The sequence below is a fragment of the Perca fluviatilis genome, chromosome 11 (genome assembly GCF_010015445.1).
Source record: "Perca fluviatilis chromosome 11, GENO_Pfluv_1.0, whole genome shotgun sequence".
Classification (NCBI taxonomy): Eukaryota; Metazoa; Chordata; class Actinopteri; order Perciformes; family Percidae; genus Perca; species Perca fluviatilis.
The window spans coordinates 25,317,748-25,332,596 of record NC_053122.1 but is presented as its reverse complement, the minus strand read 5'-3'; the positions used below and the strand labels follow the sequence as shown (position 1 = coordinate 25,332,596).

The window sequence follows — 14,849 nt, the reverse complement described above, 5'->3', positions numbered from 1 at the left end:
AAGGCCTACTGTAAGATGACAAGAATGATGGGGGACCGGCTTGAAATTGTGCAATATGTTCTTTATAAATAAATGAGTGTAAAGGCAAAGAAGTCTATTTTCTAAAGGCAGACAAGGCTGACGCATATGTTTTCAACAAGATAAAGCAAACTAAGCTCCTTATTATTAGCTACAGATCTCAGAGTGCAGAGCAAATGGCAACTTAATGAATGCTGTGTAGCCTGTGTCTTAGAATATAATGCTTGGTGAGATAAATGCTTCTGACATGCAGCGGCCGTGTGTCCAGGGTTTGTTTAGCAGCGAGACTTCCTAGGTGGATGACACATCGTTCCCCTGTTTCCTGTCACTCAAACTATCTAGAAACACAGTTCTGGGCCAGCCTCAAAGCACCGGGAGAGCTGCGTCTGTGTCGCTCACACGAGCACACGGGTTTATGCAAGCCAACACACAAAGACATACTTCCAGGAGTCAGCAGAAAAGCACGTGCACACACATGTACGCAGAGAAACCAACTTCAAAGTGACACATTCCCGTGCACACACAGACGCAGAAGGATCCCAGAGCCTCTCACTCAGACACACAGCGGCAGTCAGACGGACGGACGGAGAGCTGCTGTGACAGGCGCAGCTTTGCTTTTTTAATCCCCATTAGAATTCGTTCCTGCTGTGTACTGTCAGCCATACTGTAAAACTGCCTCAGGTCTGGCTAAATGAAATGAGTTTCAGCAGACATAGTTTCATTCAGGTGATGGAGTGAAGTTGTTTTCGCCATTAAATGAAGTTAAGGCTGCTCGATTATGAAAAAAAAAAAAAAAAAATCATAATCATAATCACGATTATTTTGGTCAATATTGAAATCACGATAATTGAACACGATAACTCATTGTCTTATGGAAAGATGTTGCAATTCTTGAACTTCAAAAAAGGTGAAACAGTAAAACAAATCAACAGTGAAAGCACCTTGAACTGGGAAATGTCCCTTAATACTTTTACCGTTTAAACTTTTTTTATTATTATTATTATTCAGAACACGAGACATAATATGAGTTTACTTGCAAAACGTAATGTGCGTTTTTTTCCGATTACTCTGTTTTTGTGATCATTAGGAGCCGGAATCGTAATTGCGATTAGAATTTCGATTGATTGGATAGCCCTAAATGAATTATGCATATTTGTGTTTACAGTCTTTATGTGGTTAGGGCATGTTTTGAAGTGCTCTGGGATCACCACATGTGGAGGGCAGATCTTGGTAAATGGTATCATGCTGTCCAGTTCTCCTCTGGCCTTCAGCTCTAGTGAATAATGAGCATCATTAGTATGACACAAAGCCCCCTGTGCATGTGTGTGGAAATGACCTTTCTCATTCTTCATTCGTTTGTGTTTCCATGATACAGGGAGATACAGGGAGCTACAAGCTCATTCCTTCCCTCACCCCTCCTCCGTTTTACACTCTCCCTCAATCTTCTATCATCCTATAAAGCATAACCTCCACCTTCTCTCCCCCAGTGTCTGCTCTCCAGGGGAAGGAGTGATGGGAGAGGGCACCTGATTGCTTATATCCCAGGAGGGCTGCAACTAACGATTCTTTTTTATTGTCGATTAAGCTGTCGATTGTTTTCTCCATTAATCGATTAGTTGCTTGGTCTATAAAATGTCAGAAAATGGTGAAAAAATGGCAATCAGTGTTTTCCAAAGCCCAAGAGGACGTCCTCAAATGTCTTGTTTTGTCCACAACTCAACAATATTCAGTTTACTGTCATAGAGGAGTGAAGAAACTAGAAAATATTCACATTTAAGAAACTGGAACTTTTTTACCTTTGACCTTAATTTTGAACTTTTTTTCCTAAGAAATGATTTAAACTGATTCATTGATTATCAAAATTGGCGATTAATTTAACAGTTGACAACTAATCGAGTCATCTTTGCAGCTCTATATCCCAGCACATTGGGCGTGGAGTGGATAGTTTTAGTCACGTTCACTGTAGCAGTCGGCAGGACACTATCACCCCTCATTGTACACAAACCTTAACATAGGTGATGTCAGTTAGTTGTAAAGATCGATAATTACTATTTTTGTAGCTACTCTATCTTGCCCGCTAACTCTTAGTCATTTCGAATTGCATCAGGATAGTTAATTGTCGTCTGATCCAAATATTTGATCAAATCATTCACAAATAACATAAACTTTGAAAATTTTAAAAAGTCAAAGTCAATTTCTTTACAGTATATTGTTATACCTGATGACGTTCGAGCAGACCGACACGGTAAATTCACAAATAAATATTATTAATAAGTATACCATCAGTAAAATAGACAGTGTGCAGGAGTTAATCTTTTTATTTACAACCCAGAATTTATATACAGTAAAAAAAAAGGGCTTTACAATCTGTTGAGCATATTACACTCTCTCTGTCCATAACCATACCAGACTGATTATACTTGTTAAAACAGTAGGTCTGGGCTATAATTCACTATTGTCATGTATCAAGTTTAAGTGGAATCATATTGTGACTCTATGATCTTATCATAACTGCTGCGCAAATGAATAACTTCAAGCAAGCTGTTTAAAAACGCGCAAAATGAGCTACTGAGTTTGCTATGATGTGACGCATACTGTAATAGTGGGACATAGTTCATTATTTTAACCATCAATAGCGTGTTGTATAAAAATATTGGAGAATATCCTTTTTTTAAATCATGATAATCCATACTCTTTCAAAATGAACAGCAAACGTTTTTCTTTAATGTGACAGAGGAAAATCTCTCTCGCCACTCTCTACCTCCATCCCATTCTGCTTTTCATTTTTTTTTCTTCTTCTCTCTAACACACACACTTAGAATAAGCCAAGTCAAGCATGTGTGTCTTAATGACTTTCTTCCCGCGGTGAGAGGGGAGTTAATGATTTCATTTGTAATCACTCTGAGCTTCCCATCCAGGCCACCTTGACATGTCAGAGGCTTATTTTAACTATATTCCTACGTCCACTTATCCCACTGCTTCTAAACCTGATTAAACACACGCAAGCACGCACGCACGCACACACACTAAAGTGTACACACCAACCCTTAAATGCCATAAAATTACTCTAAAGAATTTCCCACTCTTCTAAACTCTTAGACTCAAACCAGACAAGTGGCCTTTACCTTCACGTGCCCTGTCTCTATCTCCCTGGGGTCTCTCACTCTGTCTCCTGTGTCAAGTTGGGTTATTGACAGTGACAAGAGATTCTGTGTAACCCAGAGGTACCACTGATGTTCCTCCAGCAGCCAATCACTCTCGCTGTTCCCTTCTCACACAGAGGTATTGACTGACCAAGGCTTGTGCTACTCATTCCAGGATAATCCAGATTCAAGGTTCTCATACAGAGGGCTTAACGGGTCTGGCAACATTTGCCGCTGTCTAATAAAGTTGCAACTCACACCAGCTGCTTGACTAATCTGATCTAAAACAGGTTGGTGATTAAGTAATCACAGGCTGACAAGAAATCACTGAACCTTTAATGACTTGTTATTTTCTCACCAAACTCTCAGGTCTCCCATGAAAACTCATGTTGGTGTTTGTTTCCTCCAATTGGCAGTTAACATTGTCTTGCATGTGCAGGAAATGTTTCAAAGCACTCGGGACTATGCCGAAGGACTAAAAAAAATGTATCAAATATGTAATCCTGGGAAAAGCTTGATCTTTAAATCACATGGTTCTTTGCAGGAGAATGACACTACCCACGCATTGAAATGGAAGACAAATTGAAAGTAAATACTCATACACTGGTGTTGACATGAATGCTTAAGTGTGCTGTAGATGCATGCACTCACTCACATACAGTTATTGGCCATAAATAGAAAACTAGCTAAGAAACATGACAGATTAACTGAGTTCTGGCAGTGTGCCAGATACTGACAAGATCAGTAAAAAAAAATGAGAGGGAGTAAGACAGGAAAACAGGGCTGCAAAAGCAACAATTGAATATCTCTTTCATATCGGACAGCCTTAATTCTATTTGTCCATTTGGCAAGTGCTGGATGATCATATTAGCTAGATGGTTCTTTGGCAGGGAGGATAGAGACAGAGAGCAAAAGATGAGGCATATGCCAAGAGAAGAGGAGAGGAGAGGAGAGGAGTTGAAAATCAGGTGCCATTGGTGCATTAAAAAATAAAACTAGAAAGTACTCAGAGAGCACATAGAGTACCTCCGCCAAGCCTGTACACTGCTCTAAATTTGTTATTTTAATGATGGAACATTTTAAGCTGCATCTGGATCCGATCTGCATCAAAATACACAATCATGTTGATTGGGCGGCAGCTGCAGTGACTTTTGGGGAATATCCAAATCATGTCTGGGAATATTAGGCGTTTAAACAAGAATGAATTGTGCAACATCCGTGTGACTCAGGACTACTGAGTTACGGGTGATTAACTTCATGTTGCCACCTGTAAGCTAACTGTCATAATAGCCAGGTTCGCTCAGACTGTCACCTGCACTTAAAGGTTAAAAGTACATCATGTATTCAAGAGGCATTTAGCCATGCATGAAATGTGTAACTGTAGTGAACGGTTTGGCAACAAAAAAATTACAATGGCAGAAAATCATTTTTGGTATATACAGATAGACTTCCATCTTCTCCTGGTTAGGAAATTATCAAAGTGTTTAATCAATGGCAGTATGGTGGTCCAATTTGCACAAACTACTTTCCTCCTTAATTTAACTGAAATATGTTAATCCGATTTTGAGATATTCGCTTAACAGGGCCCAAAACATATCCTCTATGTTTACTGAGAGGCACAGCGCTACACACACACACGCACGCACGCACGCACACACACACGCACACGCACGCACGCACGCACGCACACACACACAATCCACAAGCACAATGATCCTGAGCCCTTCCCTTTGTTAGTTCCCTACCTGTGCAAGGACAATATAAATAAACACAACAGGCACAAACAAACACTGCTGTCCTGGGCGCTCTGAATGCACAAATGATGATATGGGAGCCATTAGACTGTTTATGTGTCAGTCTGACTCTCCATCAATAACGACACTTATCACACACATACTGTGCACCAGGAGCACTGCAAGCCCCTCAGCCAGCATTTAGATGCTATTAAAAAGTCCCTTATATTAAACAAGCCGACACATCACATAATGCATGTCATTTATCAACAGGCTCTCTGTGGAAGCTTGTTTTCCATATCCTCTCTTCTGATTTTCCCTTACTAGCATTATGCACCATTTACCCATGTATGTTTCTTTTTCTATCCATCTGGTTCTCTTTTTTTTCAGCTGTTTTCCCATGCTTGTTACCTCCCAAGCTCCATACCGTTCCTTACCCTCACTTTCATTTGGTTCTGTTTCCCTCTATCTCATCTTACTTTCCACCGCTTGCCCCACTGTCATCCTTTCTAACACATGCATTCCTCTTTCTTTTTCTCTCTCTTTCAAGGCGCCATCGCTCCTAGTGAGTAATGTGTTTGGCATAATTAGGCCAGTGTACTCCAGGTCCCCACCGACGTGATTTGCATGCAGATAAAATGAGCCAATCAAGCACCACAATGGGAGCAGATGTCCTTGTCTCTGATGACATCATCAGAGGTGACCCTGAAAGCAGGAAATTAGAAGGTGGGCAGCGAGACGTGGGAGGTGGGAGTGAATCAAGTCTGTAGCTTAATTGTGGGAATATCACAACACAGATGTAGAATGGGCCACCAGTGTCCAATCTTAGTAAACATGGGTTTAGTGATTTGGAAGTGAAAAGAAAAGAAAAAACACACGGCTAAATTTGGTTGAAAACAATCAGCGGCCAGAGTATAAGGTACACCGAGCTAAAACTAATGCAGTCAAATACAACAACCTGCAATAAGGCTCACCTTAAAATGTTAGAAAGGTCTTGATTACACTTGAGGTTAATTTGAAAGCTGTAGTCAGTGGTGCTGTTGAATTGTATGGTGTTATACAATACTGAGAGGTGTTTCTAAAATGTTGTAGACGTCAATGTATTGCAGGTCAACTACACATTGAAATATAGTCATCAACTCAAATGTGTTCCAGTTTTAACCTAGAAATGCATGTTTTTTCACTTGTAAATTAGCAAAATCTCTTCTTATTAAGATTAGAGCACAGTGTTTTCTCTGTATCAGAACTCCCAAGTGAGCTGCCAGACGAGTCGCGGACAAGAAATCCGCAGGCTGCCGCTTGCTATCGGCCGATGGTGATACAGACTTGTCCTTTGATCCAAGTTTAGGGCCTGTTTCCTCAATCTGATAGGATACAATTGAGAGTGCTTGATGTCATTCTCGTGGATTGCTACTCCTCAGTCTATCTCCATGGGAGGAGGTGGAATTACTTAACAGTCCAGATGGGAGATGCTCAGAGCTCTACTTAAATGAATAAATAAGCAAGTCCTGCTTGGCCTTTTAGAAATGAGCGTACCAATAAGCCAGCCAGCCAGCCAGTACTCTTCAAATCAGATTAAGCTCTATGACCACTGATCTGCCTTGAACTGAAATGGGCTGGAACACACTGGCCAATAAGCATTTGGCTGCTCATAAATACTGTGTGTGCCAGTGCACAAATGTGTGTGTAGTCTGTGTGTGTGGATGATTCCTGAGTTAAGAGTTAAGTTTCTTTGACCCAAACTCTCTGTATCTACATATTCATCTATCTTGTCAAAAACAACAACAAAATACTAAATAAATCGTTTGATCTATAAAACTTCACCAACTTATTCACCAGAGAATGTCTGGCTTTTTTATTATTAAAAATGTACTTTGATGATGAATTGATTATCAAAATAGTTTAAGTAAACTGGCTAATCATGCTGCCATAGTCATACACACTTAAAACAAGAGTTCAGGCACAGCTATAATGGGTTTTTTTCATAACATCAAATGACTGAGAAAATCAAATAGAAACATAGATGGGCTTCTATTCATATTTATTCATTTTTAGCCGGATATATAGCTCTGTCCCAATTTGACCTTTATAAAAAAAAATAAAGACACAGACACAAGCCATGTGTTAGAGGACCTCAATTTTTGTAAGCAGTGGGACCAGGAAGGGAGTTTGCAGTTGTATGCAGAATACTGCAGGGCCATGAAGTGCTTTACATACTGTAAATGTAAATGTACTGTTGGCTGTGGTTTCGCTAGATAGTAGGTAGGGACAGTGGGATTCTCGTTCAGCCATTAATGCGCATCACTAATTAGATGACGAGGCATTTGGCTACCTTAAGAGAGTCATAGTTGCATATCTTAAATGTGACTCTCAAAAGTAACAGGCGTGCCTTTTGTTAATATTGCATGATGTATATGTGGCAGCAGTAAAGTCACAAACACACACACACACACACACACACACACACACACACACACACACACACACACACACACACACACACACACACACACACACACACACACACACACACACACACACACACACACACACACACACACACACACACACACACACACACACAAAGTGAATCCAGATGCTAGTGATGGCACCAGTATGCCAAACACCACCTGCCAGGTTTAAGGCTTCCGTCTGTCTAACACACCTGGTTGCCATCTAACACACAGCTCCCTTTGGTGCCATCACTCTCTGTGTCCGCTCTGACCTTGTCCCTCTCACTTTCATATGTAACCCCATCTCTCTTTCTCTGTTAATTTCACTCTCTCTCTCTCTCTCTCTCTCCAGCTACCACTCTTCATTTCCACCTGTTTATCTCTCACCCTCGTCCTTGCTCTAACGACATCCCTTTTCATTTTCACTCTTTCCTCTCCTTCCCCTTTTGTTTTCCTCCTCTGCATTATATGCAGCATCTTTGTTTAACGTGATATATAATTTACTTTCTTACCTCTCTACACAGTATGAATGACAGTGAAGATATTGGGACTACCAAGTGCAAACCACAAGCCCACATACTTTATACAAAGACCATTTTCACCCAGTCACACAGTGACACACACCAAATCACAAACTTACAAACACATGCATATAAACACACATCTGCATGCTCACATATATACAGTGTACACACTCGCAGACCCAGGGCCAGCTGTATGTGAGCACGCTGGTCCTCTAATCTGCGGCTTCTTCCAAAGTCCCTGGACCTAAAAAGGCCTAGTCTGCCTGTGCTGGAACAGTAACACCCTACACTTAGCTAGCTAGCCTACACCCTGCTAAACACAGCCAGATGTGCAGGGACTGTCAGCATGGTACAATGTCACTGTACTCTCCTTCAGCCCTAAGGTGTCCTTGAGTGCTATGAAAGGCACCCATAAATAAAATTTATTATTATTATTATTATTATTATTATTATTATTATATGAACAAAAAACTCACCTACTTTTAACCATAAACATCAACCTTACTGAATATTTTTCCAAGATCCAAACACCAATCCACTTCTAAAATGGTCGTAAGTTGTTTATCAAAGCCTGAAACAGAAGTAACTCATCTTACTTTGCACTTCTCAACAGCAAAGGATAACAACAGGATGTCTTTAGTAAGCCGGCTGAATCCTCCCAAATTGCGCTGATCATGTGGCAGCAAATGTAAAGTATTATAGTCCAATTAACCCCAGTCTATCGCTCAGCTCTCGCCTTCAGAGGACGCAGTCAACAACAGATGGTTTTTAGACCTCAAGGTCTCAACACAGACATACTTCTCTCCTCCCTCTGTCAGCTCTGCCATCCCCATCTGATGCTCATTGGAGTGAGACAAGCGGACAGGAGAAACTGGGACAAAAATATATATAAAGTTGAACAGAGCTGGAGTGGGTCGCTTTGGAGAGGATAGGGGAGGAATTTCAGAAATTTGTAAAAACACATCCGACAAGCACACAGGAACAAAACAAGCTACAAATGACTTCATTCTCGAAGCAACACAAATTACCACGTTTGTGCCGTGTGTCTGTGTATTTAACTACAGTTTTTGGATGCACATCATTAGATTGTTTAGAGGTCGGAGCTGAGTGCTGCATGAATGTGTGTGTCTGTAGTCTGTGTTTACTGGCATGCTGTGCTAAATGAGGTGCTTTCTTGAAGAATGTAGCTCAAGAACTGTAGGATGACATAAACTTGGAGAATTTCTATGTTCTGTGTGTGTATGTGTGTGTGTCTGTGTGTGCGCGAACACGCACATGCTTGGCAGGGTGACTGTATCCCTTTGGCACAGTCAACAGCCCCCCTGAGTGAAAAGGAGGGACTATGAGAGAGACACAGAGGACACAGAGCGCTAGAAGAAGAGTAAGGAAATGTCACTCTGCCACTAATCACCGTGATCTGAAAAGGTCAGGCTAACTAACCAAACTCAGAGCTCCGACTGACAGATCCATTGTCACCGACTGGCCAAGGGGAACAAGTGGAGCACAGAGACACCCTTCTATTAACTGGAGCAGGTCATTAGACACAAATAATTGCCTTGGTGCGCCAATGTTCTAAGATTGAAAATCCCTCTCTTATTCTCCCTCTCTCTGTCTCTCTCACTTCTTCGCTCACACTCGGAGCACTGCAATTAAGTCCAGATTTTATTTCATAGTATTAAGAGCTTAAACAATATGTTGCTGTGGTGCAGACTCAAAGTAGATTTAGTGATTTGCTCCAGTGCATGTCGCTACAACACAGCAATTACAATCATATATCGTGAGCTTAGAATTATAAGGTTCTATCTCCACTTTTGGCCGAAATTGAGTTTTTGACATAATCTGATCCCTTAGGTGTTTATTAATGCCTGTGTGGTGTTATTTTTGTAAAAAAATATTTTCTTAGTTAGTTATTAATAAAATAAAAAGGTTCCATCTCACAAAATAGCTGGGATGTAAAAACTTTGATGCTCAATATCTCAGAACTAAACGGAACCTTATAATTCTCAGCTCACGATATAACATTTTACTGGAAAATGTTAACATAATTTTTTCTGCAATGTCTAATGGGACATGAGAGTTGAAGTAAGGAATTGAAATAGCTTTCTTTGTATGCAAAGCCTTATTTGATTCAGTTGATAGAAATGAACATACTATAGGCTCAACTCCTCCAATGAAATAGGCAAGTATTGATAAGTAGGATCCACTTCACTGACTTAGGAAACTTGGTACCAAAGTAAAAAAAACAACAACTTGGCATTCTGACAACACCACCGCAAGGCATTACCAACCTCCTATGTTGAAGCATGACAGTAGATCAATGCTTTTCATCAATCTGCGGACTGTATAATAATCTCTTACACTTATTGTGAGCCTGTGTGTAAGTGTACGTCTGTGTGTAGGATGAATATGTGAAAGGAAAAACACCACTATTGGCAATACAATGTAGGTGTATGTACTGTAAGTCCTTGTACAGTATATGGGAATATTACAAATGGGATGAGTTGATTATCTTTTTTCTTAAATCTAATCCCCTCATCCATACACTTATTGCATATACACAAACTCACCATCGAAGGCCTTGTACTGTCCAGTGAGTGAGGTCTGTAAGGATCGGCCAACATCTTTGAGGAGTCCCTCTATCTCCCTGTGGCTTAGCGAGGCGCAAGTTATCCTCCATGTCACTGGTGCAGCAGGTGTAACCCTGGGGACAGATGCGCAGGTGCTCCCCTACAAGGAGGACAGGTGGAGACAGAGGGGGGGGAAAGGATGGGGAATTGGTGGAGGAAAAGGGCAGGGATAGTCGAGGAAAAGAGAACCAATAGGGAAGAAGGAGAATATGAGGGGATGAAGAAAAGCAGAGAAGAACAACCATGGCATTAGCATTAACAGGTTCCATCAATTCAGGCAGCACTCAACATCACTGAGATTAATAGTTCCAATGTTGCTGCTGAATAAAATACTCAACATGAACATGACTGAATTAGCTGCAGTGGCTGTTTTTTATGGCCTTAAACACCAGCTTGTTGGCAGTTGAGGTGGCAGGGCTGCATGCAATCGCCCCCCTGATTACCTGGCAAGATGTGGAGAACTCTGTGGAAAAGGGAGCAGTGGAGCAGGAGTAGAGCATCAGCTCCCATGCAATTTTAATGAGCACTCCTGACACACATGCCAGTGCTATTTGTTGCCAAATACACACACACACACACACACACACACACATACTACAAAGTAGAAAGGATCTGTATGCAAAGGCTTTCTGTGTGAGTATACGCACACACAACCAAATACCGCATGAGAAAATTTCAAAGTTGGTTAAAACGTCAGTCAAGCTGCTGCTGAAATGAGAAGAAATGATGTAAGACGGAAATACCATCATCCACATCAACGCAACAAAGCCTAAGGCAAACAAAATTCATGTGGGTGATGTTAATTTGCAGGTGAATAGAGCAGATACCGTGTGATGCAACACTTTTGAAGATTCCTCCCCACTATCACTATTTCCAGACACAAGCACAAGCACACGCATGCGCACACACACAATTAATCCACAGTGAAATACACCACACACACTGATTTTAAAAACAAGGATGCACTGTACTATGTAGAATGGGGCACAACAAATCACATTGAGACATTTGTGGTGGGAAGAGGAAAGAATAAAGGTTTTAGATTATTATGTTGGACTTCTAAAGACAATAAAGATAGAACAATCCTTTCTTGTACACTTCTGATGCGCCCATGTAGCTAAAAGTGCACAAACGTAAAAAAGGCTGTAGCAAGTATGCAGATAGGATGGCAACCCTTTTTGAACTCAGTGCTCTTCCTCAGGCAGCAAAAAGGTCACACTTTACTATCTACGTGCTGTTGCTTCTGTGGGGGTATAAGTTTTAATAAAGAAAAAAAAATTTGCAAACAAGAAGCATCCAATTGTTGTGTCACTGTGGGCCTGTTTAGGAACCATTTTCCCCACAGCCATAAAACACACACATTTCTTCTGTAGATCCGCCTCCGTTTCTCTAGTCCATTTAACCAACTGTCCGTCACACCGTTGATCAAAATTTCTCAAAACATGGAGGGTTGATAACCTCTACTTTCTTTCATTAGGCAAGGCAAGGCAAGGCAGCTTTATTTGTATAGCACATTTCAGCAACAGGGCAATTCAAAGTGCTTTACATAAAACATTAAAGAGCAGTTAAAAACAATTTAAAACAATTTAAAAACATTAAAAGACAAGAATAAAATTGATAGTGCAGTATAAGAATAAAAGTTACAGTGCAGTAAAAGAAATTAAAGTTAATAGATTATTTAAAGAAAAGCAACATCAAAAAGATAGGTCTTTAGCTTAGATTTAAAAGAACTGAGAGTTGCAGCGGACCTACAGTTTTCTGGGAGTTTGTTCCAAATATGTGGAGCATAAAAACTGAACGCTGCTTCCCCCTGTTTAGTTCTGACTCTGGGGACAACAAGTAGACCTGTCCCAGACGACCTGAGAGGTCTGGGTGGTTTAAAAGAAATTTCCAAATTAGAATATGTGATCTTTGGTTTCAAAAGATACATTCAAACCCCAAAGAATTTAACAAATGTTGGCGAAAGGATTCACCTTTGTAATTTATGTGCAGGTTAAAATCAGGTGATAAAAATAACAAGTGTTATTGACTAGTCCATAGTCTGTATTACAGAAGCCAACATCTCCATTGTTAAGTCATATCAGTGTGCCACTGGTTGCACTTTGTGTTAAGCAGTGTTTGTAGACAGAGTGAAGGTTGTAGTTTTTCCATTTCGATTAAATTACTCCCTCTATGGAAGAGGCACCTAACTAAATCTCACTGAGTCTACCTTTCCACCCAAAGGCCCAATACATTCCACCTCACCAGAAATTAATTTTATAGCCTGAAAAGGTACTGAAAAAAATAACCTGTGGCAGATCACACATTGCATTACTCAGGTATAGCAAAGTATCATCTGCATACAGCAAAATATAATTGCATATATTCACCACCATAATGGGGCTTACATTCTGTGACGGCCATATTTCCTGTATTAAGGGTTCTAGTGATAAGACAAATAGCAGCGGGGAGAGAGGGCATCCTTGATGAGATCCTCTACAAACTGGAAACTGGGATGAGAAATGGTTTCCAGGCAATACTTGAGCAGAAGGCCATTGCCATGTCTTTAAATTATTTCAACAGCACAATAACAACTAAAAGGGCACTCGGAGAGCACAGACAAACAAACAAACTGAACTGAAAACATTACATCAATGAGAGACTAATTGGAGATGACTAAACTTATTGTACTGTAATATCACTTCACTGAGCTTTACATAACCTGCACAAAGGCATATAGTAAACAGTACGGGATTAATGATTTAATGTCCCTCAGGCTGTGATTTGCATGCAGCTGGTGGTGTTTCAGCTCAGGGCAAGTCTATAGGCACAGTGCTGCCATCAATAAGATTGATCCTGCCATCCTTTTCATTGTTAAAGCTAATGATTTCTGGATCAACGTTTACAAGCAAGCATGTCAACTTCATTTACTTTAGTTGTAGGCTGAGTTAATCACTGCATACGCCCCCATCCAGTCCGTGATCTCAGCTCTATTTTACAGTCAATGTGTGTATGACATGAATCCACGCCCTTTACTGATTATATGTTAAACACAGTTTCTATAACTGTCCTTTAAGTGCCTCATCCAGGCCAACTCTAAAGTGGAGCAATTAAAGGCGATTTTCCTCTTCGAACACGAAAGTGGAGGACAGTCTGCCCAGATCGGAGAAGAAGGTGACATTGAGTATCTCTCAATACCATCTCACTAGTCATGGTGTGACTCACATCCACACACCAAGAGAGAGAGAGAGAGAGAGAGAGAAAGAGAGAGAGAGAGAGAGAGAAGAGAGAGAGAAAGTTTGTACCTGGAGAAAGGCACTTGTATGTAAAGTCTGTGCGATTTGTGCGTGCCAGTGGGATGAAAAATAAATTGAATGAGAGCATGAGAACGTGAAGACGAGAGTGCAAAAAAATACAGAAGAAAAAGGGAGAGGGAGAGGGATAGGATAGGAAGAGTGAGAGAGAAGCTTGATGGAGGAATAGCATACAGTGCTTTCAGGGGTCAGCTGCAATCTGTCAGCCCCTGGGACGGCTGTTTAAATGCCTGGACTGGTTTTAGTGTGTTACGGGCCTGTGGCCATTTCTTCCAGTACAATCTGCTTGCTGCCTGCCATTTGAAGGACATCTGTGCAAAGAACAATATGCACACACACACTCGCACACACACACACACACACACACACACACACACACACACACACACACACACACACACACACACACACACAGTAGGATGCGTGAGGCTTTTAGATGCAGCCAGGCAGAAACAGTCAGTTTTTTTTTTTATATATAAAAAACAATGGGATGACTTTCCATATACACTCACAACATCTGCAGAGTTGACACTCACACACACACGCATGCAGTTTTTAAAACACATATGCGACACAGCAGGAAAGGTCACCTGTAACAGAGCATTACGTTTCCAGTTGGCTAACCTAACAGTCAGCTAATGTTACAACCAAGGCAGTCTCTTCCATTTGACTCAGTAAACTGAACTAAGCGTATATATGTGTGTGGGATTGTGTAAATCTGTGTGTGTGTTTATTTGGGTGTGAGTGACAGTCAGCCACTCTCGATAAAGAGGAAATGTATCCTAAACAAGCAGACCATTGGCCTCGCTTTTACACCTACACGCTTTCTCTCTCACACACACACACACACACACACACACATACACACACTTCAGTCTCATAGCCAGAGGATACTAGAGTAATCAGCAGAGGAGGACAGCTCAATCTGGTGAAGAGCTGTTTTAGTGGGAGGCTCCAACAGTATCATCCAAGGGGCCACAACAGAGAGGGCAGCTAATGCTTGAGACATCCAATTTTCTGTGCTTCCACTACCAGACTACCAGACACATCTCCCATTT

At 41.0% G+C, this 14,849-nt stretch overlaps 1 protein-coding gene across 1 annotated transcript in view; it reads right to left on the bottom strand.

Annotated features, from left to right (window-relative positions):
* Positions 1–14,849, bottom strand: part of LOC120568394 (glypican-1-like) — a 72,480-nt gene that overhangs the window by 21,187 nt on the left and 36,444 nt on the right. Inside the window, 2 exon segments of the mRNA XM_039815908.1 lie at positions 10,439–10,532; positions 10,534–10,598. Of these exon segments, the coding sequence (XP_039671842.1) occupies positions 10,439–10,532; positions 10,534–10,598 (159 nt within the window).